Raw genomic sequence first — 26475 nt, 5'->3', positions numbered from 1 at the left:
GGCTATAAACAGCCAGGGAAAATAAAACATCCCTCCTAAGGTGTAGCTTCCAATGCAAAAAGCTCTTACTCAAAGCAGAGCTCCGTGGGGGAAAAGCTCTCCAGCTGCTGAGTGCCTCGGGGAGGGGAGCAGAAATAACATGTCATGTAAAGTCATCGTGACCTGTCACTTCTGCTCACACTCAGGGAGCAGATGGAGGCTTTTCCTAGAGCACACTCCACCAGGAACAGCATTCCAGGCCAGGGCTGGGGTAGGGACCAACATCTGCCTGCTGGAGCTCTGGCCAGGGCTCCAGGGAGGGGAGGCTGAGGGAGCCAAGCACTGCTCACATCCCTGTAAAAGATTGTAGATGATAATGATTGTATTCAGCCTAGGTGAGAGATGGAAGAAAAGGCCGGGATTTTTCAGATTTGTGTTTGGTTGAGACCCATTCATTCCCCCAGGGCTGCTGAGAGGATAGCTAGGATAGTTAAGAGAGCAGGATTTAGTGAGGGCAAGGTTATGTACAGTAGTGTGACTGGGGGGAGTTTTGTGATAGTAGATAGGAGGAGGCCGGTGGTGAGAGGAGAGCCTTGGAGTACTTCTGGGAATCAGAAGTGGAATCATTATCTACAACAATCATTATCTACATCAATCATTATCATCTACAATCATCTACCCTGGAGATGGGCATTGGAGCCGCCAGGGAACAAAGCTATTCCACCTCTGGCTTTGGAACAGCACAGGTGGAGCTCCAAAGGGTGCTGGCAGCCCCTGGGGGCTCCTCCCAGATCCCCAATCCCTGAGTGTGTGAGCCCAGGGACAGCTCTGTGAGCCCAGCACTCACTCTCACACTCCTGATCCATCACTCCCCAGCTTGGCAAGGGGAACCAAAGAGATTTCATGGAATTTTTAATCCTCCTCCACTCCCAAATATCTCCTTCCACCCCAGGAAATTTTCTTCACACTGCACTGAATAATGCAAGGAACATCCTGGAAAAGTGATGCAACCATCTGAAACACAACTGCAGTTCTGGTTTCCTGCCATGTCAGCTCTCCCCTGGTATGGAGCTGCTGGGCTCACTCAGACACTCAACTTTTGAACTCTTGTCCCTCCTCCAGCACATGGAACGAGCTCCCAGCTGCTCTGTGCCCAAACTACTCGACAAAAACACCCCCAAATCTTATAAAGCAAATTTCAAGAGATCAAGGGAGACGCTGTGATTTGCTCCAGAAACTCAGGGAAATCAGCTACAAGGTCCCAGTGGGTTTTCAGCTGGGCACAGATGTAAATGCAGCTATTTGGGGTTTTTTTGGAGGTGCCTTTGATGGGGGGAGTGTCCAAACAAAGTCATTTCAAGCCCAGATAAATCCAGCTGGGAAAGGTTCAGCATTGCCCATGGAGTAGCTCAGTGTCAAAGCCCAGCTCTGAATGCTCACGGAGGAACTCCAGGGTTGCACAACCACCAGGATGGAATGAATCCTCCTTCCCCACCTCCAGGCACATCCCACAGCCTGACAGCACCACCACCACTCCCAACATGAGCCCAAATCCCCAGGAAAACAGCAGAGGTGCCCTGGGATAGCAGCCAGGCAGGAGGGATGGTCACACAGCACCTCCAAACTTCTGCCTGTGCCTTGGAGCCCTTCATTCCTGCAAGGTCTCACAGCAGGTCAGTGTGACCCCAAAAACTGCTCCCAAACCCTCTGGAGGGCTGGGAAATGCAGCTCAGCTCCCTTCCAGCCTCTGTTCAGGTTTGGGGGTGTCCCTGGGCAGCCTGGAGAAGGGACAGCACCCAGGGAAAGCTGTGGAGGGAACAGAGTGTCCCACAGATCTCCCAAATTTCTTGCAAAAGGATCCATGTCCTAAATCTGGGACCCAGCACCACCCCAGGAGGAGGATGAGGATGAGGATGAGGAGGGAAGAAAGAATTCACATTTCTGTCCCCTTCCCTTCACACAGCCACACACCAACATAACATAACCAGCAATAGCCCAGCAATAACCCAGCAGCTGAGCCCTTCCTGACCAAAACAAATTGTGGATTACAAAATCCAGCCCAGCTGTCTCTCCCCAAGCCCCAGCAGGGCAGAGGGACAACAAATCACCCTGGCCAAGGGTTCTGCTCAGTGAGATCTGGGTGCTCTGCATTCCCAGATTAGCTGGATAACCTCTGCCCAGGATCTGTTTGCAAAGGGCCTGGTACCAAGTGGAGCTTGGACCTGGGAAACCAAAAATAATCCAGAAAGCAATGCAAATAACCCAAAGTAATGCAAACAGTAACAGGTAAGTGGCTTTTTTGGGCACTCACATCCACTGAGGGAGATTCCTAAAGAAGAAGGGGGTGGGAGCAGCCCACAGCTTTTCCCAGCTGCCTTAAACCCACAAAACTGTGAAAACCCAACAGTTGTTTGGGTTTATTTCCCCCCAGAAAAGTTCTGCAGAATTTTTTCAGGAATTACAATGCCAGAACACCCAGGGATGGGAATGACCCCATCACCCCTGGGATTATTGGTTCTCCTGAGATTCCAGAGAGCACAACACAAGGAGAGCAGGGTGGGAGGCTGAAAATCCATTTCATTTCCACAGACGCTGCAAATGTCAAACCCCAAAGACCTGAGCCAGCCCTGGGTGGGATGAACAGCCAGAGCCAGGAGGATTTTTGTCCGATTTTTGAGTAAAAGCCTCAATGGGAGGAGGGAGGAGAAGCTCCACATTGATCCCTCAGCACTCCCAGCCCGGCTGCTGACGTGCCAGGGACAAACCCAAGCAGTTATTAAAGCACCTGGAGCACAGACAAGTTAAATATCTCTCTTGGGGAGCAGCAGAGGCAGGTAATGACAGCCCTGCTCAGCTGAATAACGGGTTTCTATAGAGCCACCACACTCCTGACAGCCTGGCTGTGCCACACAGCATCCTCACAGCCTCACGCTGCTGTGAGAAGGGCTGTCTCTCAAAAATAAAGCTCTAAATCAGAAGGGGAAAAAAAAAGGTAAACAACAAAAAAAACCCAAAAAAACAAAACAAAACAAAAAAACAAACAAAAAAAGGAAACAAACAAACAAAAAAAAAAACCCTAAAAATCAGAGGAAAAAAAACCAAAAAAACCCCAAAACACCCCCCCCCCAAAAAACTAACAAAAAAAGGAAAAAAAAAAAACAAAAACAAAAAATAAAACCCCTCTAAATCAGGGGGAAAAAAAACTCCAACAACAACAAAAACAAAAAACCAAACCAAACAAACAAAAAACCCCAAAACAACAAAACCAAAAAAAACCTCTCTAAATCAGAAGGAAAAAAAACCCAAAAACAAATAAACAAAAAAAAAAAAAAAAAACAAACAAAAAACCAAAAAGAACCCCTCTAAATCAGAGGGGAAAAAACCAACAACAACAAAAAAAAAACCCCACAAAACCAACCAATCAAAAAAAAAAAACCCAAACTAAACAAAAAAATTTTTAAAAAATTAAAAAAAAAACCCACAAGATTTGAGCAGTTCTGCATCTGCTCAAACAAAAAGAGATTTTCCTGTGAAGAGACTCTGGAAAATTTGGTGGTTACAGGGGTTTATTCCTTCCCTCTGCCCCATGTCTTTGGTAATTCCTCTCTGCCCCTCTGGATTTATTGAAGTTTTACTCTCACTCCTTTCATTCATATCCATTTAAATCAGGTGTTTAAGCTGGTTTAAACACATAAACCAGGTAATTCTGTTCACTTAGTTCTTGTTGCTGGAAGCCCAAAGCTGAACGTGGGTTGGCTTCAGTTTAATTTTTGTACTATTTTACAAATAGGGGAATCCCTCTAGAATCCAGAATTTCACCAATCATCACTCTGGGTTTATAAATTTTAAATCCTGGGCATTTTAAATTCACTTTCAAGTCTGTGAGGCTTCAGAGAACACTTCAATCACCCTCTCCTGCATTTCCCCAAAGCAACGAAAGCAATGTTTGTCTGCCTTTCCTCAAGGAGAAATTAAAGTGTCACATCACAGGATGCCAGGGAAACACCAGGGGAGGAAAAGTCACAGAAATATTTAACCTCAATGCTGGGTGCTGGATCCTGAGGATGATGAAGGATGGAGAGGGACCAGCACAGGGAACACATTTGGGAAGTGCCAACATAAACCTGGCCAAAGTGCAAGAAAAAGAGATTTTGATGAGCTCAATGTGCAGGGATGGCACCCACTGGATCAGAATTCTGAGACACAGAGTTATTCCCTGAGATATTGAATATTCCCCACACACACAGCCAGCCCAACCAGGGCTCATCTGGCAGATGGAGCCTTCCAAAGGAACCCAAAGCCAGCAAAAAGTACTCCTGGCTTGGGGTGAAATGACAAAACAAAAGACACTGGAGCCTCAAATCACATCAAATCCCACAGCCCAGCCCTTCCCACTGCACAGGAACAGATTTTGCCCACGCTGCCAGAATTACCACAACTATGAAAACTCAATGAGGCTTCATCTTCCATCAATAAATTCATTTCTTTTTCTATAGAGGCTCTCCCCCAGCCCTGGCAGCTGTATGCTAATTCCCCCTCAGCACTGCATTATTATCACTTGGAACAGATGTTGCAGCCACTCCAAAATCTGGAGGCTACAAAAACTATTAACCTAAGCTGGGCTGAGGAGGAGGAACAGCTCAGCCCTGTCCTTCTGTCCTTCTGCCACTGCCCCAGCCAGGCTTTGCTCCAGCTCAGCAACCACAGCAACGAGGGGATCCCAAACTAATCAACCAAAACACCCCCAAATATTATATTTTCAATATAATTATATATTTTATTATTATAAATTTTAAATATAATATTATATATTATATATATAATACATATTATAAATTACATTCTATAGTATATATATTCTAGTCTATATTTATATATAAATGTTTATTTTATACAGAAAATAAAATATAGTATATATTTATATACTTTATATATAAATAATATATATTATATATTATTTATATCTTTTATATGTAAATTTCTATTTTATATATAATATAAAATACATTATTTTTATTTTATATTATATTTTCTAGTATACTATAGTATGTTATACTATATATATAATATATATACTATATATATAATTATATATAGAATATATATTATACTAATACATACTATTATACTATATATTGTATGTATATTACATTATATAATTTTTATAATATTATATTATTTTATATTATTTATAATTTCTTACAAATTTCAAGAGATCAATGGAGACTGTGATTTGCTCCAAAAACTCAGGGAAATCAGCTGCAAGGTCCCAGTGGGTTTCAGCTGGGCACAGATGTAAATGCAGCTATTTGGGGGTTTTTTGGAGGTGTCTTTGATGGGGGGAGTGTGCAAACAAAATCATTTCAAGCCCAGCTAAATCCAACTGGGAAAGGTTCAGCATTCCCCATGGATTTCTTTCTCCAGAGCAGCCCAGTGAGGCTCCTGGAGTAATTAATGCCAGAATCTATTTATGACCTTTGAATAAATTGTTCTTTTCTGAAGGGAAAGCTGTTAAACACGTTAGCAAATATAATTAAGAGGGGAAGGGGGGGGAGATGACAAAAATCTGGAATTAAATCTCTCCTAATTAGAAATGCTTCTTGCAACAACCTGGCTAAAACCCCACTCTCAGGCAGATACTGTAGCTTCATTAAGGCCTCCTCATTACCCTTCCCGAGATAAACCAGCTGCCAATACCAGGAAAATTCACTTCTAACCTTTGTCACCTCTAAGAAAAAAAAAAAAATAAATATTTAGCTGTTCTCTATGTGGGGAGAGCTTGGGGACGTGCACCTGAACACACAGAGGGTGGAAAATGCAGCAGGGGAGCAGCAAAGGGCTTGTCCGGGCTCTCAGCCTGCCCCAAAGGAACAGGTTTGGCTGCTCAGGGTATCTGACCACGATTTCTGCACCTCAGGTGAAGTTCCCAGCAGAGAGACACTGATTGCATCAGCTCCAGGCAGCCAAAGCTGCAGGGAGGGGCAGCAACTGAGGTGGGAAATCCCTTGGAAGTGCCCTCCTGCATCAGTGTGAGCATCCCAGCCCCTGGGAGCCCAAAACTGATGGGTGAGAGCCAAAATGAGGGATGGGGACTCCAGGGGCTCTCCAAAATGCAGTTTGTTGTATCCATGAGTTACAGCAGCCCAGGGTGGTGGGTGACAGAGCTGTGCCTACAGCTGTCAGCTCCAGCTGCAGGCAGGCCTGGAGACCCTGAGTTTGGGTTACATTGCATTATAGACTTTTCTTTTGGTTACAATGCATTATAGACTTTTCTTTTGGTTACAATGCATTATATCCTTTTCTTTTGGTTACAAATGCATTATATACTTTTCTTTGGTTACAATGCAATATATCCTTTTCTTTTGGCTACAAATGCATTATATCCTTTTCTTTTGGTTACAATGCACTATATCCTTTTCTTTGCTGAGCATCTCAATACAGTAGAACCAATCTGTACCTTAACTTTTATCTACAGCCCATCATAACTACTGTAATCACCATATTCATGTTACTGTTCTCCAGTCACTACAAGTTAGTACATTACAGTTTAAGCTAGTACATTTTTAGTTTACTAGTACATTGTTAGTTGAAGCTAGAAGTTGTTTTTCAGTTTTCTTGCAGTGGAAAATTCTGAGAGCTTTTTTCTACTTGCAGCATTGCTGCCTTGTTTGCTGTGCTGTCTTCCTGCTTGGTAAAAACATCTTCTTGTTTGGGGTGGGTTTATCCTTTGCTCTAAGCCATAAAAACCCCTTCTAACTCACACACCCTTTGCCTCCTTGGTTATCCAGTCAGGCTGGCTCAGCAATTCTTTTCTTCTATGTCAAAACTTGCTTCCATCTCTATTCCTTCATCAGATTCTACATTCAAAAACCTTCCTGCCAAGCACAGATATCTGTGAGACTCTTGTCAAACTTTCACCCTTCCCAACAGATGAGGAAGGGTTAAAGTGAAGTGACAAATCTGTGATGTCTGCCCTGTGACCTGGAATGGGATCATTCACATCTGGCAAGATCCCAGGTGACACTTTTAATTATTTCAGAAAGCCCTTCACAAAAACTCCTCTTCTCTGCAGAATTCTTTGTGCTCATGCAATCCCCATTCCCAAAGTCTATAATGCATTGTAACCAAAGGAAAAGTTTACAAGGAAATTTTCTGGATTATTTTCGGTTTAAAGCCACAGTTCTCCCACAGCTATGGGAGGAAAAGCCTTGTCTCTTTTTTTTGTTGGTTTTTTTTTTGTCTCCTCCCCTCTCCAAAGCTCACCAGTGATTTTCTTGGAAGATCACTCACATGAGAAAGTGCTTCCCATAAACACAGAATGTGCACACAAGGCTGTCCCAGTGCTGTGCACATTTCCTGTCCTGGGGCCATGCCACTCAGCCTGGGATTTCCAGGCTTTCACACACGCCAGGTCTTAAAGAAATACCACTTTATTTACATATAAATATATTTTATAAATATATAAATACATAAACTTTTCTATATTTAGTTATATTTAAATATATAGCTATATATTTTATATATTTATTTTATGTATTTTGTTATATATAAATATATAACTATATATTTTATATATTTGTTCTATATATTTAGTTATATATAAATATATAACTTTTTATACATTTTATATATATTTTCAAATATATATTTTTATATAAATAAAATATTAATATAAATTAAATATAAATATGAACAGTATATAGAATGAATAGATATATAAATATAAATATATAAAATATAAAAATAAAGTATAGGTATAAATAAAATATTTTTATAGAAATATATAAAATACATATATATATAAAATATAAATAATCTAAAGATATAAAGATATATGTCTATATAGATATATAGATATATAAAATATATATAGTACTTATATATATAGTATTTATTTCTAGATATAAATACTATATATAAATATATAAATATATATAGTATTTATTTCTAGATATAAATAAAATATATATGTATTTATATATATAAATAAAATATTTATATAAAATATTTATATCTTTTACACAATTCTCTAGCCCATATTTTCTATATAAAACATATTTACACCATCACAGATCTATCTCCCATTCTCACTGCTTCTGCCCCAAACCCAACCTCTCAGGAGTAAAGCTCTGCTTTAGGACAAACCTATATCCTGCATGGACCTGAGTGCTCTGAGAGCATTCCCAGCTCTGACAAACCCCGAGGAGCCAAAAAAACTCATCCTGGAAAGCCAAGAACCCCTCCCTGCAGGGCAACCCCGGTGCCAGAGCCTGCCCTGGGTTCTCCTGCAGGGCCCAGGCACTGCCCTGCTCCCAGCCCGGCTGCACGTTTGTTTTCCAGGCACTGGGTGCCCCCAATTTCCATGGATTTCACAGATAATTCAGTGTTTGCGGTGCTGAACACAAATCACTCCTCCCCTTCCCCAGGCACAAACCTCCTCTGTTCCCCCTTCAGACGCACCAGATGTTCCATTGAGCTGAAAACCACCATCAAACACACCAAAATATGTCAGTGCTCCAAAAGGGCCAATTCACTCCCCCCTCTGTCACTGACACATTTTTTGAAAAAATCCCTTCACCAGGATTTCGCCTCCTGGGAAGCTGAGAAGCCTCAGAGAAAAATGAAAACAATATTATCTGATTTGCTTCTGCTGTGTTTTGCTGCTTTGCAATGTGGTTTGGAGACTGTTTATCCAACAGGTGATTGTTTGATTGGTTTTATGTGAATTGTTTTAACTTAATGAACAATTATGGTCAGGCTGTGTCAGGACTCTGGAAGGAGTTACAAGTTTTCATTTTTATTCTTTGTAACCTTCTGTCTGTATCCTTTCTGTATTCTTTAGTATAGTTTAGTATAGCATTCATAATAAAATATAATATAAAGTATACTTTATATTAAATTTTATTATATATAATAAAATATAAAAATTAATATATTAATATATTTTGTATTTATATAAAATAGAATATAAAATATAGTATAAAATATAATATAAATGTAATATAAAATATCATGTTTTATATTATATATATTCATATTATATATCTTTATCTCTATATATTATAATATATAGAATATAATATATAGACTATAATATATAGAATATAGTATATAGAATACACTAGATAGAATATAGTAGATAGAATATAGTATATAGTATATAGAATATAGTATATATGATATATAATATAATATAATATAATATAATATAATATAAAAAATAAAATGTAGTATGTAAAATAATATTTAATTAGCCTTCTAAGAACAGGGATTCAGATTCATCATTTCCTCCTTCATCCATCCATCCAAATCCCATACCCCTCCATCAGTGTTCAGCCAAATGCTGCAAGAGGAAGAACAAATTTCCTCCATGGGAACCTTTTAACCTTCCCCCTCTCCTCATTCACCAAATCCTGGAGGTTTGGGGGCCAAGCAAGGCCCCAGTGGGGGCAGGCACAGGGTCCTGGTCCCTGCTGGAGCTCCAGGCGCAGCCCAGAGAGACCCAGAGCCCTCCCAAGCTCCCATCCCAGGGAGCCAAACCAGCTCCATCACCTGGAGCACAGCTGGGAGAGGGCACTGAGAGATGGGAGATGCTCCCCAGCTGCAGCAAGGCTGGAAAACCCAATCCTGAGAATGCCAGAGGCACCACAGTGAATAAAATCAGATTTTCTGGTGGGTCTGTAGCTCAGAGTGCACGCACTGCAGAGCCACGAGGAGCAGTCAGGATATGAGTCAGGCTGGGGCTGTCCAGGGAGGCAGAGGAGGCTCCTGCAGCTGGATCCTGGCTGTCCAGCAGGGTTACAAAACAGGAACAGATCCCACAGTGCCTCCTCAGAGCAAAGGGTGCTGGCCAGAGGAGGCACATCCTCTGTCCTGGGGCACGAAGGGCTCTCAAACAGCTGCTTGGGGACTGCAGGGAAATGTCCAAAAAGATCCAAAGAGGTGCCCAGAAATTCATTCTGCAGGACTGGTTAGACAAGGCTGGGGAATCCGATGGCCACACGTGATTTGCAGTGACCTTCCTGAGGAGAACTGGGGTTTTTCTGAGCCTCCATAGAGCAGCAAGCTGCATCTACACCTGGTATTTTCACAATCCCTTCTACAGTGGAGCCCTCGTGGCTTTAGGCAGAGCACAAACACCCCCTGACACAGGAGGGGGGACTCAGACAGCCCAAACACCCATCACAGACAGAAACCCCAAAAAAGCCTCTCTGAACTAAACCTTGTGTTAATTCAGACTAAACTCCAGGGCTGGGCTAGTCCAGGATCTCAGGCAAACACTCCCAGAAGCACAAAATGTACAGGGAAAAAGCAAATCCCAGGCACAGGGCTCAGCAGTTGCAGTCACAAATGCCAGGGATGGGGATGAGACACCGGGAGAGCAGCACAGATTTGTTAAATGTACAAAGTTCTGTACTCTGCAGCCAGGAGGGAGAGCCCAACCCTGCATGTCCATTCCTGTCTGTCAATCCCATCCCCGTCTGTCCATTCCATCCCTGTCTGTCCATCCCAACCCAGTCTGTCCATCCATCCCATCCCTGTCTGTCCATCCCATCTCTGCCTCTCCATCCCACCCAGGCTCAGTCTGAAGCAACATTTCTGTCCCTGCCAAAATTCAGGTCCCTTCTGGCCCCAGATGAGCTGAAGGAAAAGGGTCTGGGGCTCCCACACCCACAGAATTTGGGGAGCTGGGTCCCATCCCAGCAGGCTAAGGTGGGGATGCTCAGCCCTCCCACAAAATCCCCCCCAAATTCCCTCATTTCCCCAATCCCTCAGCCAGCCCCAGCAGCTGGGCAGTGCCAAAAATCCCCCTGCTCCTGGCACAGCACCCCAGCAGGATGGACCAGCCAAGCATTTCTTACAGCTCATCAACAGGGACAGGAGGCAGCTTGAAAAAAACCCAACCAAATCACTTTTTTTCTTTTTTTCTTTTTTTTTTTTTTTTTTTTGTGGCTTTGTGTTTTTAAAGGCATCCATTCATTCAAGAGCCCGTTGCTGGTAGGTGTTTAATGCAGGTATTTAGCTCTCATCCATCATTCAAGAGCGTGGAGAGGGGAAAATGAAAAAAAATAAAAGTTTTCACTGCTTTTCAGGCTGCTTGGCACAGCTCACAGCATCCATCCAACACCCTGCACCTTCTCCTGCCCCACCAGGATATTGAATATTTATGAGCTGCAGGTTCAGTTGGATGCTTCAAGCTCAGAGGGTCACAAAGAGGCTCCCAGAAGGGTTTGGGGTCTGAGTGGGGCTGGGCAGGAAGAGTGGCAGCAGCTCACACAGAGCACCTTTTTTTCCCTTTTTTTTTCCCTTTTTGTCCCTTTGCAAGTCTCAGCACATCCCAACGGGAAGTCAGTGAGACACAGTAAACAGGGATATGCAACCAGGCCATTTTTCACTTTTCTTTTTTCTTTTTTGGAACAGAACTCACTTTCAAAAAAGCAGAGAATAAACAAAAAGCCAGAGGAGCTGAGCAGGGTAAATCAAGAGTAGCTACACTAACCTTGCTCAAAGAACCCACGAAGCCCTGATAATATTAAATTATATTTAACTGCTATCATGACATATGGAAGCAATTACAAGCACTGCAGCTATAAACCCTTCAAGTGGCACATTAAAAACCCCAAAGCCTTGTGAATAATCACCTGCCCCAAATCCTCCAGCATCCCTCACCTCCCCTGTACCTGGGGGAGGCTCAGAGCCACCTGCTCCTGCAGGGGCACAGCAAAGCAGCACCTCCATCACCAATAAACCAATAAAATACATAAATATATAAAGGATTTTGGTGGCAAATGGAGGAAAAACAAGAGGTAAATGTGACAGCTCAGGCAGTGTGAGGCCGCAGTTTTCTGCAGAGCAGTGGGCAGCCCAGCCATCACTCCAATTAAATTTGCTGCCTCTCATCAGCCCCCAGGGCCCCAATCAAACCTCCAGGTGCTGCAGGGAGGGCTGGATTCCCTCTGGAGAGATGTCAGTATGCTCCCAAATAAGAATCCCTAACGAGCTGGCCATTGCTGCTAAATCCAACTCTGTGCACCCACCAACACATTCACTCCGTGGCTGCTTCTTTTCCAGAATCCAGGAGGTTCTGGAGCAGGAAAATGAAGATTTTTAGCAGAGACCATGAAGATAATTTAGCAGAGACCATGAAGATATTTAGCAGAGAACACGAAGATATTTAGCAGAGAAAAGGAGACTTTTAGCAGAGACCATGAGGATTTTTAGCAGAGACCATGAAGATATTTTGCAGAGATATTTTGCCCACGCCAGCCTTTGAAGGGGGGTGATATCTATGGGAGTCTTGATGTTAAACCTCCAGGTGCTGCAGGGAGGGCTGGATTCCCTCTGGAGAGATGTCAGTATGCTCCCAAATAAGAATCCTTAATGAGTTGGCCATTACTGCTAAATTCTACGCAGCACAATTCAACTCTGTGCACCCACCAACACATTCACTCCGTGGCTGCTTCATTTCCAGAATTCAGGAGGTTCTGGAGCAGGAAAACGAAAATATTTAGCAGAGACCATGAAGATAATTTAGCAGAGACCATGAAGATTTTCAGCAGAGACCATGAAAATATTTAGCAGAGACCATGAAGATAATTCAGTAGAGACCATGAAGATTTTTAGCAGAGACCATGAAGGTTTTTAGCAGAGATATTTTGCCCACGCCAGCCTTTGATGGGGGGTGATATCCATGGGAGTCCTGATGTTAAATCACACATCACAGCTGTGTGCAGGCACCAATTTTCACCTTTCTTAACCCACAGAGAGCGCTCAGAAAGCCAGGATGGGGCAGTGGGGCAGGATTTGGGGTTTATTGCTTCTTCCTCAGTTGTTCTCTCTTGAATTAACCCATTTCAGAGCAGAAATGCCCTTCAGAGCATCCCCAGGAGGGATGAGACTGAACCAGAGGAGGGACAGAGATCTGGAATTCTGCAGGAAATTCCCAAATCCCCCCAGTTTTCCTGGATAATTCCTGATCAAATCCTGCAAATGTGTCTGACACAGCTGATGCAGAGCCCACAAGGTTTCTGCTCCAACCTAGGCTGTCCTACCAAATCCCAAACAATTCAAAGTACCAAACCCCAAACACACCCAAGGCCCTGTCAGGAAGGATTAATTGTATCTAAGACAAATGCCAAAAAAAAGAAAAAAAAAAGGAAAACCTCACAAAATTCACAGCATCAATATTAACCTCACCCAGACATGCAAACATGCAGGTGTTTTTAGTGCACATATTTTTTTAATGCTGAAACAGCAGTGGAGAGTCATTTAATTTGTATTTGACCAGAGATTTAACAAAATTAAGATTCAAAGCTAATTATGGATGAAAATGTAAAGTTTAAAGATCTTTGTCTCACTCAGTGGAAGAGGGCTGGGATTAGGAATGGGAATGGGGAGAGGAGTGGGATTTTGGGGATGGCAAAGCACAGGGCTCCCACCTCTGTAAATTCCAATGTCCTTTGCACCACACTTTGGCTGGAAAATCTCCCTGAATGACACCCCCAGAAACCCAATCACAGCTACAGACACAATGATCAATAAGCACCAATCACCGCCATGCCATTCCCAGCTCTCCAGAAACAGAAACGAAGAGCAGAAATGAAGTTTTACCCCATCCAAACTGCCCTCACGTCCAGTGACTCTCACAAGAGAGCTGGGACTCAAGATTGTTTTTCCTGTTTATTTTCTTGGCCACTCTGGAGGTTCTTGGGGTCATCCCATCCTCCCAGGCCCCGCCAAGGAGCAGATTTGGGGTCTCTGGAGCTGAATATGAAAATAAAGCAAACTTCAGACTGCAACTAACGGGGTGGTTTGCCTCGTTTATTTAATTAAGCATTAAGTATTATGCTTAATAACCCCCTACTGCTGCATGGCCTCTCAGCTCAGCCCTCCTGAGCTGATTTTACTTCTTTTTTTCTATTTTTTTTCTGGTTTTTTTTTCAATTTTTTTTCAATTTTGTTTTCTCCTTTTTTTTCCATTTGTTTAAGCCTCCATCCACCAAACCAACCAGGAACTGGAAACACTTCCAAGCACAGGGAGGTTTTATGAGTTTGGGGACATTTCGGGAGGACAGGGACACCAACCCCTGCAGCCTCCCTGTGCTGCCAACACTCCAACCTCAGCTCTCAGCACACCTCCAACAGCTGCAAGGAAAAACAAATCAGCACAGAAAAGGATTAAAAAAAAAAAAAAAAAAAAATATAACACGCAAGTGCCTGGATCTTGAAGTGTTTCTGTGCAGTGATGTGATTTCACCTCTGGCCTTTGAAACGCTGCTCACCTCGGGCAAAAATCTGTTTTTCATTGCACACCTGCACACCTCAGTTAATTCAGAGGGAAAGGTGGATGACAGAGTATTTTACTGGCTGTTTCAAGTCTAGCACAAGTGTCTTGTCCCCCGGCACTTCACCTGATTAATAACAAAATGAGCTCTCCAGTGAGGCAGACAGCTGGTTAGCCAGTCCAGCCAGCCAGGCAAAATGTGCATTTATCATCAAAAACAGCCTCTGAAGTTCCTCAGTGCACACCCCTGCCCCGTGTCTGAGCACATCACAGGTGGCAAGGATGGATTCCTACACAATTCCTCTGAAATTTGGCCCAGAGACACTGAACTGTCCCCAAAAGCCACAGCAGGGCTGAGGCATCCAGGGGGACTCAGCCCCTCCATCATCCCCATCACCCCAGGGCAGCAGAAGTGCCTTTAACCACCCTGGGGAAAAGCCGAATTCCCAGGAATTAGCAAAAACATCAAATATAAAGGCTGATTCCAGAATGGTTTGGGTCCCATCCTGGCTGAGGATGAGGCATCAGCAGAGCATCCACTCCCACTCCAGCTGATGCTCTGCACTCCTGTGGGCTCAGCTCTGCACTGCTCCCCTTTAATGACCTCATTTTCAGAGACAGGGCCACAAAACCCACCCCAATCACGTCCCCTAAAGCTGTGAGAGCAGCCAGGTGGGATAACCAAAAAATTTTATTACATTTTTATTGTAATAAACAATTTTATTACAGACAGCAGGGCTGGGAAATGTCCCCTCCAACTAGGCAGGAACAGCAGGAGCCTCCTCTCCAAACCTCATCCCAATCCACCCCAGCATCACAGCTCCCACAGAACCAGAGCTCATGAAAAGCCCTCTCAGATCCAGCCCAACCCAGATTTGGTGCCAAATCTGCCACCAAACCACGTCCCCAAATGCCACATCTCCAAACCCATCCTGACCTCCCCACCACAGGGCAACTGCCACACCAAAATGAGCCTTGTAGGATTACAGCATTTCCCAAAAAAACCCCCAAAACACAGCGTGCCATTCCCAGCACGTTGTAGGGAAGCTCCTGCACTGCAGTTTAAATTTGGAAACATCAGCCCGAGCGGAAAACAGTCTGATCAGTTCAGAGGCTGGAAAGCCAAGAGGAAATCTCCCAGCATTGTTCCACCCAGGGCAGAGGCATCGGGACGTGTTTTTATTTATTTACTGGGGGATGGTTCCACCATGGGGCTGGGGATTCCCATCCCGGTGCTCTGCAGGATCCTCATCCTCATCCTCACAGCAAATCGCACTTTGCTCCCCAAAAAGGGACCCAAATTTGGGAGCTCCTGCCTGTCCTGAGCCGCAGCAGCCACACGTGGCTGTGTCCTGCTGGGTGAAGGGGACAAACTGGAAAAAAAACATCAAAACATCGTCCTGGAGGGAAACTCCAGCGGAAAAAGGGAGAGGGATTCACTCTCACAGCACAGGAACTGAGCTCCTGCGGGCGCTGGGGGTTTATTTATCCCTGAAGTCGCAGACAGAAAGTTTCCCTTCAGATCTCACCGCTAGGACCTGTTGTTCAAAAATAAAAGCCGACGCTCTGAAATGAACTTGTCAACACGCAGGGGCTGCCGGCGGGCAGGGCACAAAGCCCCATTTCGTTCGTTCCGATCGATTTCACTTCCCGATTCCCATGCAAATACCCGCGGCCCAGCTTGCACAAACACCAGCGGAGCTCTCAGACACAAAACAACCTGAGCTGAGCTGATTTTACTTCTTTTTTTCAATTTTTTTTTCCTTTCTGTTTGTTTAAGCCTCCTTCCACCAAACCAACAACTGGAAACACTTCCAAGGATGGAGCCCCTTTTAAAGGAGCCAAATGGGAGAACAGGGCAAGGGTGGGATTGGGGTCCCTGCCTGAGCCCCCCATCCCCATCAGGGATGCAGCACCGGGGCTCGGCCGCTGCTCCGGCCTCGCTCCCTGCCCGGCCAGGCTCGGAGCAGCCTCACAGAGCGCCAGAGCTTCGCGTGTTTTCATAAATTTATTCATTTATTTTGCTTTGAGTCTTCCCAGCCAAACTTTGGTCCCGGCGCCCGCTGCTCCCGCACATCCCAGACGGAGCAGCGCCTCCATGAAAACCCCCAATAATCCCATCTCCTCCATGCCCTGCTATTTGCTTTTGTTTCGCCACGGCTGTAAACACCAGGGGGATGTTTCCCTCCTGCCCGGGCCGTTCTCACTGCCCCGGAGCCTTTCCCGGAGACAAACCGGGGGGATAAAGCCTGGGAGGGGCTGCGGGGTGGTGGGAAAATCAACCCACAAACATCAGAGCAAAGGAGACAGAGGAGTTCTTTTACTTATTTCGAATAAAGAGAGAGGCTATGGGGCATTCCCTTAATTTTTAACAGAGGAGTGCTTTTACTTTATTCGAATAAAGGGAGAGGCTATGGGGCATTCTCAAATTTTGATCCTAATTTTTCGGCCGCATTTTAACCGGGGGGGGGGGGGGGGGTGAAACAGAGGGTCTCCCACCCCATCCCATCCCATATCCCACCAAGTTGCGCAGAGCAGCAGCCGCATCCCGGGATCCAGGCGCTCCCGGGGGTTCCCCACCCGGCCACCCCTCCATCCATCCAGCTCTCCGCTCCTACCTGGGACATCTGCGGCCTGAAGTTGATGTCCTTGAGGTCGATGGAGCCGGGGGACAGGTTGTGCAGCAGCTGGCACAGCAGCACCCCGTCCCGCAGCGCCTGCGCCAGGTCGAACACCACGGCCGAGGGCCAGACCACCCGGTGGTTCGGGGGCAAAACTTTGCAGTCGATGAGCCAGCGCCCGCACTGCCGCCACTCCTCCATGGCCGCGCTCCGCTGGCCGCCCCGGCCTTCCTCTCCCTCCTCCTCCTCCTCCTCAGGGGCCGCGGGCAGCCGCCCGAGGGGCCGCGGTGCTGGGCGGCTCCGCGCTACCGCCCCGCTCCATCGCCGCCCGCCGGCCCCGCCAGCATCGCTGCGCGCCGGGGCTGCGAGCGGCAGCGGCAGGAGGAGGAGGAGGAGGAAGAGGAGGAGGAGGAGGAAGGAGGGCGGCGCGGAGTTTTCCGGCGGAGGGCTGCCCCTGCCCCCGCTGCGGCCCCACCGCCTGCGCCGGGGTTAGGCGCGCCGCATCCTCCGGGAACAAAGCGGCGGACGGACAGACGGACAGACGGACACGGCGGGGCCGCCCCCCAGCGTAACTCCGTGGCGGCGCCCGGTGGAAACTTGCGCTGCTGAGGGAGCGCAGCTGGCGGCCGAGCCGGGCACCGCCGGGGGGCCCGGGCACCGAGCAGCGAGAACCGAGCAGCCCCCGGCACCGAGCAGTCCCCGGCCCGCCCCGGGCAGCGGAACAGCCCCCGGCCCGCCCCCGGCACCGAGCACAGAGCAGCCCCGGTCCGCCCCCAGCCCGCCCCGCCGCCCCTTTGTCTGCGGGAGCCCGGGGGCGGAGGGGCTTTGGCGACGCTTTGGCTCGCAGCCCGCTTTTTTTTTCCCCCAATATTTTTCCCTTTTCCCCCCTCCCCTTTTTTATTTTTCCTGGGTTTTGTTTTGTTTTTCCTCCCCCTCTCCCTTGTATCCCTCCCTCCCTCCCGTTCCTCTCCCTGTTCCGGGAAATCCGCCCAGAGCCCCGGCGCGGCTTCGCTGTCCCCGCTGGCCCAGCCGGCACCGCGTTTTGTGGGGTGCCCTCTCTCCAGGGCTCCCCGGTGTTGGGGCTGGGGCAGGAGCGGTACCGGAGCTCCCCCGTTTCCGCTGGGGCAGGGCAGGAGCGGTACCGGAGCTCCCCGCTTCTGGAGCAGGAGCGGTACCGGGGCAGGAGAGGAGCCGGGGCTCCCTCGGTCCCCCCAGGGCTGCGGGCACTACAGGAGCGGTACCGGGGCTCCCCCGGTTCTGGAGCAGGAGCAGTACCGGGGATCTCCCGGTTCTGGGGCAGGAACGGTACCGGCCCCCCCGCCGCCTCCCCAGGGCCGCACACGCTCGCACAGACCCCGCTTTGTCTTCCCACTCGTCATGCCGTGTTTGGGTTGCAAATACTGCAGGGGAGATGTTTAACCCAAACACGGCATCGCGTTCCTTGACTTTCAAACGGGAGGACAACTCCTATAATTAATTACCAGCGCATTTATTAAAAACCTCGACGCTCAGGCATTAACTCCTTGGCAGCAAACTCTTTGAAAAATCTCTGATTTTCACCGATGGCTTCCTTCCAAATCAGCGCGGCTTAGAACAGCCTCTTTTCAAATCTGTTCTGAGTTTTGTTCCGAGATCCTCTCCCCAGAGTTTGCCGATTCATTTCCAGCCCGGCTTTTCCAGATAGGCAGAGCCGGAAGCCGGGACAGGGACGAAGGGAAGCTATTAACCTGCATGTCAAACAAACGCAGCACTAATCTCTTCCAAATGGAGCCGAGCGGAGATAAAGGAGAACGAGAACTCCACAGCCATGATCCTTGCTTTTCCATCTAGGAAGGAGGATCTCTCCGACCAACAGAAAACAATTCCAAGGAAAGTTTGGGGTTTTTTTTGGTAAGAAGGGATTATTTCATGGCGAGGTGCTGGCTGTCCCTCAGTGCCACCCAAGAGGGAGCAGCATCCACACAACTCCAGTTTCACCATCAGAGCTGCCCTGGGAGTGCCCAGATCCCAGCCCACACTCCCCATACCCTGAGGAGCTGCTTTCTCACAATGATTTTCTTGCTCTTTCAGCTCTTCACCAAGCGTTTCTGCCCTCCAACAGCACCCATGGGCAGGGATCACGAGGCTACTGAAGGCAGTGGAGTGGTGCCAGGGATAATTTTGGTTGAGTCAGAACCAGGCTGCCGTGTGAGGTCAGGTCTGTAGGTAGATGACAACAGAGGAGCTGATTGTATGTGCATAATTAAAGCTGCAAGGCACAGCTTGGCTTTCTCACTGAGTAATAAAAAGCATTCTTGGCCCCTGGACACTTGGGAGCAATCCCTGCAGCTGCAGAGCCAGGCTCGGCGTGGGAGGTGTTGGAGCGAGCACGCTCCTCGCCTACCTCTGACAACCCAAAGGGCTGATGGCAGAGATTGCTGAGAGCAGGAAAAATAAAAACAACCAAAACCTGCGCAGCCAGGCTCGGGAGGAGCTGGGATCCAGCACACGCTGGTGAGCTGTGAGCTCCAGATTGTACAAATGTAGTGTTCTGCAAGAGGATGGGGCTGTGGAGAAGAACAAACCTCTGACTGAGCAGCACCTGGATTTCACCTCATCCATTCCCCTGCTGCTGCCTCCTTGGTTTATTGGGAAGGGTCCTGAGCTAAAAGGGAGCTTGAATAAATTATAGAGGTTGGATTTTGTTCCTGGAGCTGATGTTCCCCTCTTCTGTGTCTTGTCACTGCTGGGAATGACAGCCCGGGAACGACAGCCAGCCAGGGAATGCCAGCCGGGCTGACACCACCCTCTGCTGGGGAACTCTCCGCTCAGACTTTGCTCCTTGGGCTTTTGTTTCCTCACTCAGAGGAGCCCCAGAGGTGGCTGGATGAAGATGCTGCCGCAGGGAACATTTCTGTGCTTTTTTTGGTGCTTTTTCACCCCAAATCTCTCGGAGTGTACGGACAAGGAGACTGGCAGGCAGCAGCCCCCAACATAGCTCGGGTCCCAAGGCGCAGGGAATGGGATCTGGCTGGAGAGGTGGTGGCACTTTGGGAATGTCACAGAGCTGGTTGGGGACATCCCAGTCCTGTGTGGAACAGGCAAAACTAGTGGGAGGAGGCGAAGAGAAGGAGGGAAGGAATTTAGGAAGGAAAGAAGGAAGGAATTTAGGAAGGAAGGAATTTAGGAATGGAAGGAATTTAGGAATGGAAGGAAGGAAGGAAGGAAGGAAGGAAGGAAGGAAGGAAGGAAGGAAGGAAGGAAGGAAGGAAGGAAGGAAGGAAGGAAGGAAGGAAATTAAATGCACTAACATGTATGAGGACACCATACCGTACAAATCAGCCCCAAAATACCCGGGACATGACCACATTTCCAAGAAAAGTGTATTTTCTGCAATGTTAGGTGTCACTCCAGAGTTCTCCGCCGCAGCCACAGTGCAGCCCCTCTGAAAACATCCCTTAAACACCAAACCCACACCAGCAGGAAACCCTCTTTTCCCCGATTTCCCAGGCCGGCAGTGTGTGTGGATTGCCATTGCCACCTCCTGGACGAGCCCAGGCGTGCAGCCGCTGTCGCGGAGCGCTGCTGGCCGCCAGGGCCGTGTCCCCAGCCGGAGCCAGGGTCCCCAGAGCCGCTGGCAGGGCAGCTGTCACACAGCCTACGTGCCATTCGCAGCGTGCCCTCCCGTTCTGCCGTCTCCTTTTCCCCCGGCTATTTTAGGGGAAAGGGGAGGCTGCGCAAGCCCCAGCTCGGCAAAGCCACTGCTGGATTGTCACCAACCATGGGGGGAAACCACAGGGCCACCAAAGCGTTCAGCTGCTGGGCAGAGACAATAATCCTCTGTCTGCCTCGCCACACACCTGCTCGACCTGCCCAGACAAGGTGCGCCCTGCCACAGCCCCTGCAGCTTTCCTGCTGGAGCTGCCCATGGAAAGGAGCAGGAAAATTCACCTGGCACAGCTCCATCCTGGAAGGGATGAACTGGATTCTCCTCTTGTACCTGAGCACTCAGCTCAGGAGCTCTTTGTTTATCCTGAGTGCATCTCTAATGGTAAAGGGTTCTGGCACCAAGCAGGTGGAGCTGCCACTTCCCTGGGCCTTCCCCTGTGGAAAAAGCTGATTTTGGGATGTCCCAGCTGGGCTGAATGCCAGCAAAGACCAGTGAACAGCTCCCAGCACTGCTGGGACACCCTCACTAATTAAGGATCCTCCATCCCAATAGGATTCCCATCAAAACCAGGGTCAGAGCAGTTGGTGGCAGGTTCCAACCCTCCTCCTTGCCCCTCTCACAGGTTCCAATCCTCCCCCTTGCCCCTCTCACACTGCACCCACCCCCATTAACAACCTCTGTTAGTTTGGTGATAACAGAGCCAGGAATTTCACAGACAACACAAAAAGAGCCTTAAAAAAACCCCCTAAATCTTGCCCACTAAAGGATTTCCCACCTTTTTCTGCAGCTTCCACGAGGCCTGGCTTCCCTGCACTAACAGGAAGCAGACTAAGCAGCAGAGTCAGGATATTTCTGATAATAAACATTTAAATAGTGTGGTCATTCCTTTTGTTTGTTTGTTTTTTCTTTGCTTCCCTCCTCTTTGTGTTTGGCCTGGATCTCCTGGGAGCAGGGAACTGCAGCATGCCTTCCCTGTGACGGCAGCAAACCACAGCCTCTTGTTTGTGTCCCTGACGGCCGAGAGGAACAACCAGGAGTAGCTCTGGAGTAGCTCTGGAGTAGCTCTGGTGAATGCAGGAGATTAGATGGCGCTGCCTTCACAGCAGATAAGAAGATTGAGAGCTTAAATTTAGCATCATCAGGAAAAGAATAAGCCCTGCAGCTCTCTTCAAAACATATTTGGGGCTGTGCTGGCCAGGGGCAGGCGGGATAAGGAGAGGAGCTGGGGCAGGGAGAGGAGCTCAGGGTGACGGTGGCATGGGGCTGGCAGCACACAGGGGTGTCCCCACCCTGTCCTCACCCTCACTGGGGAGCCCCAAGGGTACAAAGGGGGCCTGCACCCACCAGAAAGGAGAGTGGGCTGGAAATCCCACAGACAGCACTTGGGAGGAGTCCCCCAGTTCAGCGCCAGTGCTCCCAGTATGGGCTCAGCACAGCTGGACTGGGTGTCCCTGTGCATCCACAGCTGGGTGACAGCCCTGGGACCCTGACACCCACTGGGGGCTTCAGTGCCATCCCCGGATCACAAACCCACCTTGGGGTACCCCACTGCCATTCCCAGCCCCACACATCCAAAGTGGGGAGCCCAAATCACACCCCATATCCCTGAATCCACCTTGAGGAGCCCCACTGCCATCCCTGGACTTACATCCCCCGCTCGGGTACCGCATTCCATCCCCGGACCCGCACACCCCACTGGGGTACCCCACTGTTATCTCTGGACACACAAATCCATCTCGGGGTACCCCACCGCCATCCCCGGGCCCACACACCCTACTGGGATACCCCACTGTTATCTTCGGCCCCACACACCCCACTCGGGTACCCCACTGCCATCCCTGGACCCACAAATCCACCTTGGAGTACCCCACTGCCATCCCTGGACCCATTCACCCTACTCAGGTACCCCATTCCATCCCCGGCCCACAAACCCACCTTTGGGTACCCCACTGCCATCCCCAGCCCCACACATCCAAAGTGGGGCTCCCAATATCACCCCCCCATATCCCCGCACCCACTCGGGTACCCCACTGCCATCCGTGGACCCACAAATCCACCTTGGGGGGCCCCACTGCCATCCCGGACCCACACACCCCACTAGGGTACCCCACTGTTATCTCTGAACCCACAAACCCCACTCGGGTACCCCATTGCCATCCCTGGCCCCACTCACCCCACTGGGGTACCCCATTCCCTCTCCGGACCCACAAACCCACCTTGGGGAGCCCCACTGCCATCTCCAGACCTACACCCCCCCCTCGGGTACCCCACTGCCATCCCGGATCCCCGTATCCAAACGGGGGCTCGCAATATCCCCCCCTATCCCCCCGCCCCCCTGGGCTGTGCCGTCCCCCGGTCCCTCCCCGGTGCCCCCGCCCCGGCCGTGGCTCCTCCCGAGCGCATCACGGCGGGCGGAGCCTGCGCCGGCCGAGCTGAACCGAGCCGGGCCGGGCCGGACCGGGCCGGGCAGCGCAGCACGGTGGGGCCGGGGCAGGGCCGGGGGGCGCGGGGAACCCTCGGGGGGCGGTGCGGGAAGGGCGGTGCGGGACCCCCGGCTCGGGGCGGGCAGGGCCGGGGGGTGCGGGACACCCGCGGGGGCGCTGGGAGGGTCTGGGGGCGGGCGGGAGATGGGGGGCACGGAACGGGAGGGTGGCAGGGCGGGGATCCCCGGTGCAGCCCATGGGTGACGCTCTGTGCCCCGCAGGTGCCGTCCGGAGGTGCCGGCACTGCTCCGCTCCTCCCCAGCTTGGGTACCACAAGCGGGGCCAAGCATCTTCTCCTGCATCTTCTCCTGCATCTTCTCCTGCATCTCGTGACGTGCGGGCTCCGTCCATCCGCGGGTGAGGCCGAGCACAGGCCTGGGAATCTCGGACCTCCGACAGCTTTGGGAGCCGTTCTCCAGTGACTTCAGCTCATCCGGGCCTGGCTGCTCGCACCCATGGAGGAGCTGCACGGACTGACAACAAACAGCACGTGTGGGCCCTGCCCAGCATGGAGCACGCTGCAGTAGCAGCGCTGGGTGAGCTCTCAGAAGCCCTGGAGGGGTTTTTAAGCAAGGCCAGGCTGCCTGCTGGGATTTTAAGGCCTTGTTCCCTCTCCTGAGCGGTGCCAGCAGCTCGTGGGTCCTGAGAGCTGCGCCCTGGGATGCTCTCCCTTGAGAACACCTCCCTCCAAGCAGCAGCCATCGCCCTGGACAGACCCAGCGGGGATCATTTCGGGAAGGAGCCCCTGCAGGTGGAGCTGTGCTGGGGCAGATGAGTGAGCCGGTGATGAACGGGAGGGTTCCCCTGCCCGAGAAGGCGCTGAGCGAGGGCTACGCCCGCCTCAGGTACAGGGACACGTCCCTGCTCATCTGGCAGCAGCAGCAGCAGAAATTGGAGTCGGCGCCCCCCAACACGTACCTGAGCCGCAGCAGGAGCATGTGGTACTCGCAGTACGGCAACGAGGCCATCCTGGTGCGGGACAAAAACAAGCTGGATGTGCCCAGGGACACGGGCCAGTCCAAGTTCTGTGCTATTATGTAATTCCCCCCGGGAATCCACACGTGGAGAGGAAGCAGAGCTGGGGGAGGTGGGTGTGCACCACCCTCACACGGCCCTGCGCAGGAAGCAGCGCTGCAGGAAGGCTGAATTTGATTGTTTGTGTTTGGTTTTGCTGTTTATGGACTCCCATTCTGAGTGTGTACAGCAAACTCGGCCTTGCTGGGGAGCTCTCAAGGCTGCCCAGCATCTTGGCAGGGGCTGTGCTGGACCATGTGTTGTTTCTAAGTGGCTCGTGTGCCCTGAGAAACACCCGCTGGCACTTGGGCACCGTCCCCAGCCACCCTTCCTGGCCAGTCCTAGGGCATTTCCAGAGCTCTGGGAATGCTGGTGGGACACAGGAGCACAGATCTGTTCCCATCAAGGCCGTGGTTTTAAGAAGTTGATCTCCAAAACCATCTGGCCATTACTTGTTCTGTTTGCCCTGTCTGTCTTTAATTGCTGCCCTGAAGTGGTCTCTCCCAGCCAGGGAACGGAGTGGTTCACTGTGGGAACAGGGAGGGAATGTGTTGAGAATTTAATCCAAGCCTTTAAAACACCTGGTAGGAAATGTGTGCTGGAGTTTCATGCAAAGCCAAGGGCTCTCTCTGATTTCCCTCATGCAAATAACAGGAGCTGTGGAGTCAGGGGAGCTGACTCCTTTCAGACCCACCTGAAAGGGAGGGACAGGCCCAGGAAATCAACAGCAGGAAACCCCTGTAAATACACACATATCCTAAGGGACACCAGGAAACTCCTGCAGAGCCCAGAGCCACTCCTGGGATGGGCTGCAGGAGGAAAGAGGCCACTGGAATTTGCTTTGCATTCGAGTTTTAATGCATGCAGTAGCTTGGAAGGGTTTAACTTCCAGTTCAGGTTGGATTGTAGGTTTGGTGCATGTATTGTAGAAGTTGTGTCTGGGATTGTTACGATTAACTGGAGGATTTTAGGAGGGAGAAGCACTGCCCTGCTCGGGCACAGAGGCTGCTGCTTTCAGGTTTAAGTTTCTGCTGAATCCTGACTTGCTCAAGGCAAGATCATGCTGAGGAGGAACTCAGCCCAGCAAGCACCTGAATCTTTGTTAAACACAGAACTACCACTTGCAGGGGTGTGAATTATGTACCCAGGGTTCAGCATGGAAATTCTTCAGGGTTCTGCCCTTTCTGTCCTGCCTAGGCCATGTGTGCAACCCAGCAGTGCCTGGGCACAGGCTTAGCTCCAGGCAAATCAGCATTTGATGTCAGCTTCAGGATGGATTATTTACCTGCCTATTATTAGGCACACTCATTAATTCTGTTCTATTTATCTAAAACCTCCTTTGTGTTATTTTCAAGCACTTTATTTATTTTTTTAACGCAATGAAGAATCTCTTCCACCTCTCCCGTGTGGGTGAAATGCTACAAACAAACACACAGACACTCAACCTTGCTGAACTCAATGTACTGAGCAGAACACACCTGTCCTAGAGTGAAATCATAGAGGTTTGGTGTACTCAGCCCTGCTCCATAGCACTGCAAACAATAGGCAGCTGGTTGTTTTTTTAAAGCACTATTTCTGCATGTGTTGGTGTTTGATACCTTGTGTGTGTGTGTGTGTGTGCTCATAGATTTAAACCTCGCTGCTTTGCAGACCTGTGCATTGCTCTGCACACAAATAACCCTCTTGCTTTTGTCAGGACTAGCTCTGCAGGAGAAACAAGCCAGTGAATAAATGTTTTTTCAAGCGAGTGCAGTGAGATCCACAAAGCCAGCGAGGCTTGGCAGGGTGCTGGGGGAGCAGTGCCAGGGATGTGTGACCCACCTGGGCCTCCAGCTCCTGGCTGAGTGAACAGGGAGATTATTTACTCCAGCAAGCAGGGGCTGGGCCCAGAGCTCCCCTGGGAACTGCAGGTGGATTCACCTGGAGAGGGAGGTGGGTTCCAGGCCAGCCCTGGGGAGCACGTGAACTCTGGGAGTTTTAAGGAACAGCACATCCCCCAAACCAGCTGTTCATTTTTCTTTTCTTATAGAAAAAGAAATGCAACACTTTATTTTCTTTTTAATTTTAGTGAGGAAGATGCTTATTTTGGGTATAATCAGTCTCTTTTTGTTAACGTGGCTGGTAAACCAAAATTCAGTTATTTTACAGAACAAGACTAAACCCGTAAGAATGTGCATAAATTCTTCCAGGATGGAGGCTGGATGTGACACTGCGGGAAGAAGAGGATGAGTTGTCCTTCCATCTCTGTGAATGTGACTGTAGTTTTCCATTTCTGTGTGTCACTGGTCACAGCAGGGCTGTGGATGGCTGCTGTGGCTGTTCTGTGAGCCAGCTGTGTGGTGCTGATGCACTTGTTTCAAACACTGTTGTAGCCTCTTTGATAAAGTGCATTAAAATGATTTGAATGCAGCTCTGGGAGTGGCTGTTTTTCCCCTGGCACAGGTG

The 26475-nt window shown here is 49.2% G+C and overlaps 2 protein-coding genes across 8 annotated transcripts in view; one reads left to right on the top strand and one right to left on the bottom strand.

Annotated features, from left to right (window-relative positions):
* VAV2 (vav guanine nucleotide exchange factor 2) overlaps positions 1 to 17183 on the bottom strand; it is a 121818-nt gene extending 104635 nt beyond the window's left edge. For all 7 annotated transcript variants that reach the window (XM_054284205.1, XM_054284209.1, XM_054284206.1 and 4 more), the window contains exon 1: positions 16882 to 17183. In XM_054284205.1, coding sequence (XP_054140180.1) covers positions 16882 to 17085 — 204 coding nt within the window. In that variant the 5' untranslated portion in view covers positions 17086 to 17183. The remainder of the gene's footprint in view (positions 1 to 16881) is intronic.
* A 6137-nt stretch (positions 17184 to 23320) lies between these two features.
* On the top strand, positions 23321 to 26475 carry BRD3OS (BRD3 opposite strand). The gene has a single exon (XM_054284172.1). The coding sequence runs from the start codon at positions 23788 to 23790 to the stop codon at positions 24055 to 24057; it is 270 nt and encodes an 89-aa protein (XP_054140147.1). The 5' UTR covers positions 23321 to 23787; the 3' UTR covers positions 24058 to 26475.

Source organism: Melozone crissalis, unplaced genomic scaffold (genome assembly GCF_028551555.1).
Source record: "Melozone crissalis strain CALT ecotype California unplaced genomic scaffold, PUWL_Pcris_2 ptg000041l_1, whole genome shotgun sequence".
Lineage (NCBI taxonomy): Eukaryota > Metazoa > Chordata > Aves > Passeriformes > Passerellidae > Melozone > Melozone crissalis.
The sequence above is the reverse complement of the archived record's forward strand: the minus strand, read 5'-3'. Positions and strand labels throughout refer to the sequence as shown.

Excerpts from the sequence above, each read along its gene's own strand:
- BRD3OS (XM_054284172.1), top strand. The coding sequence starts at position 23,788 with ATGAGTGAGCCGGTGATGAACGGGAGGGTTCCCCTGCCCGAGAAGGCG.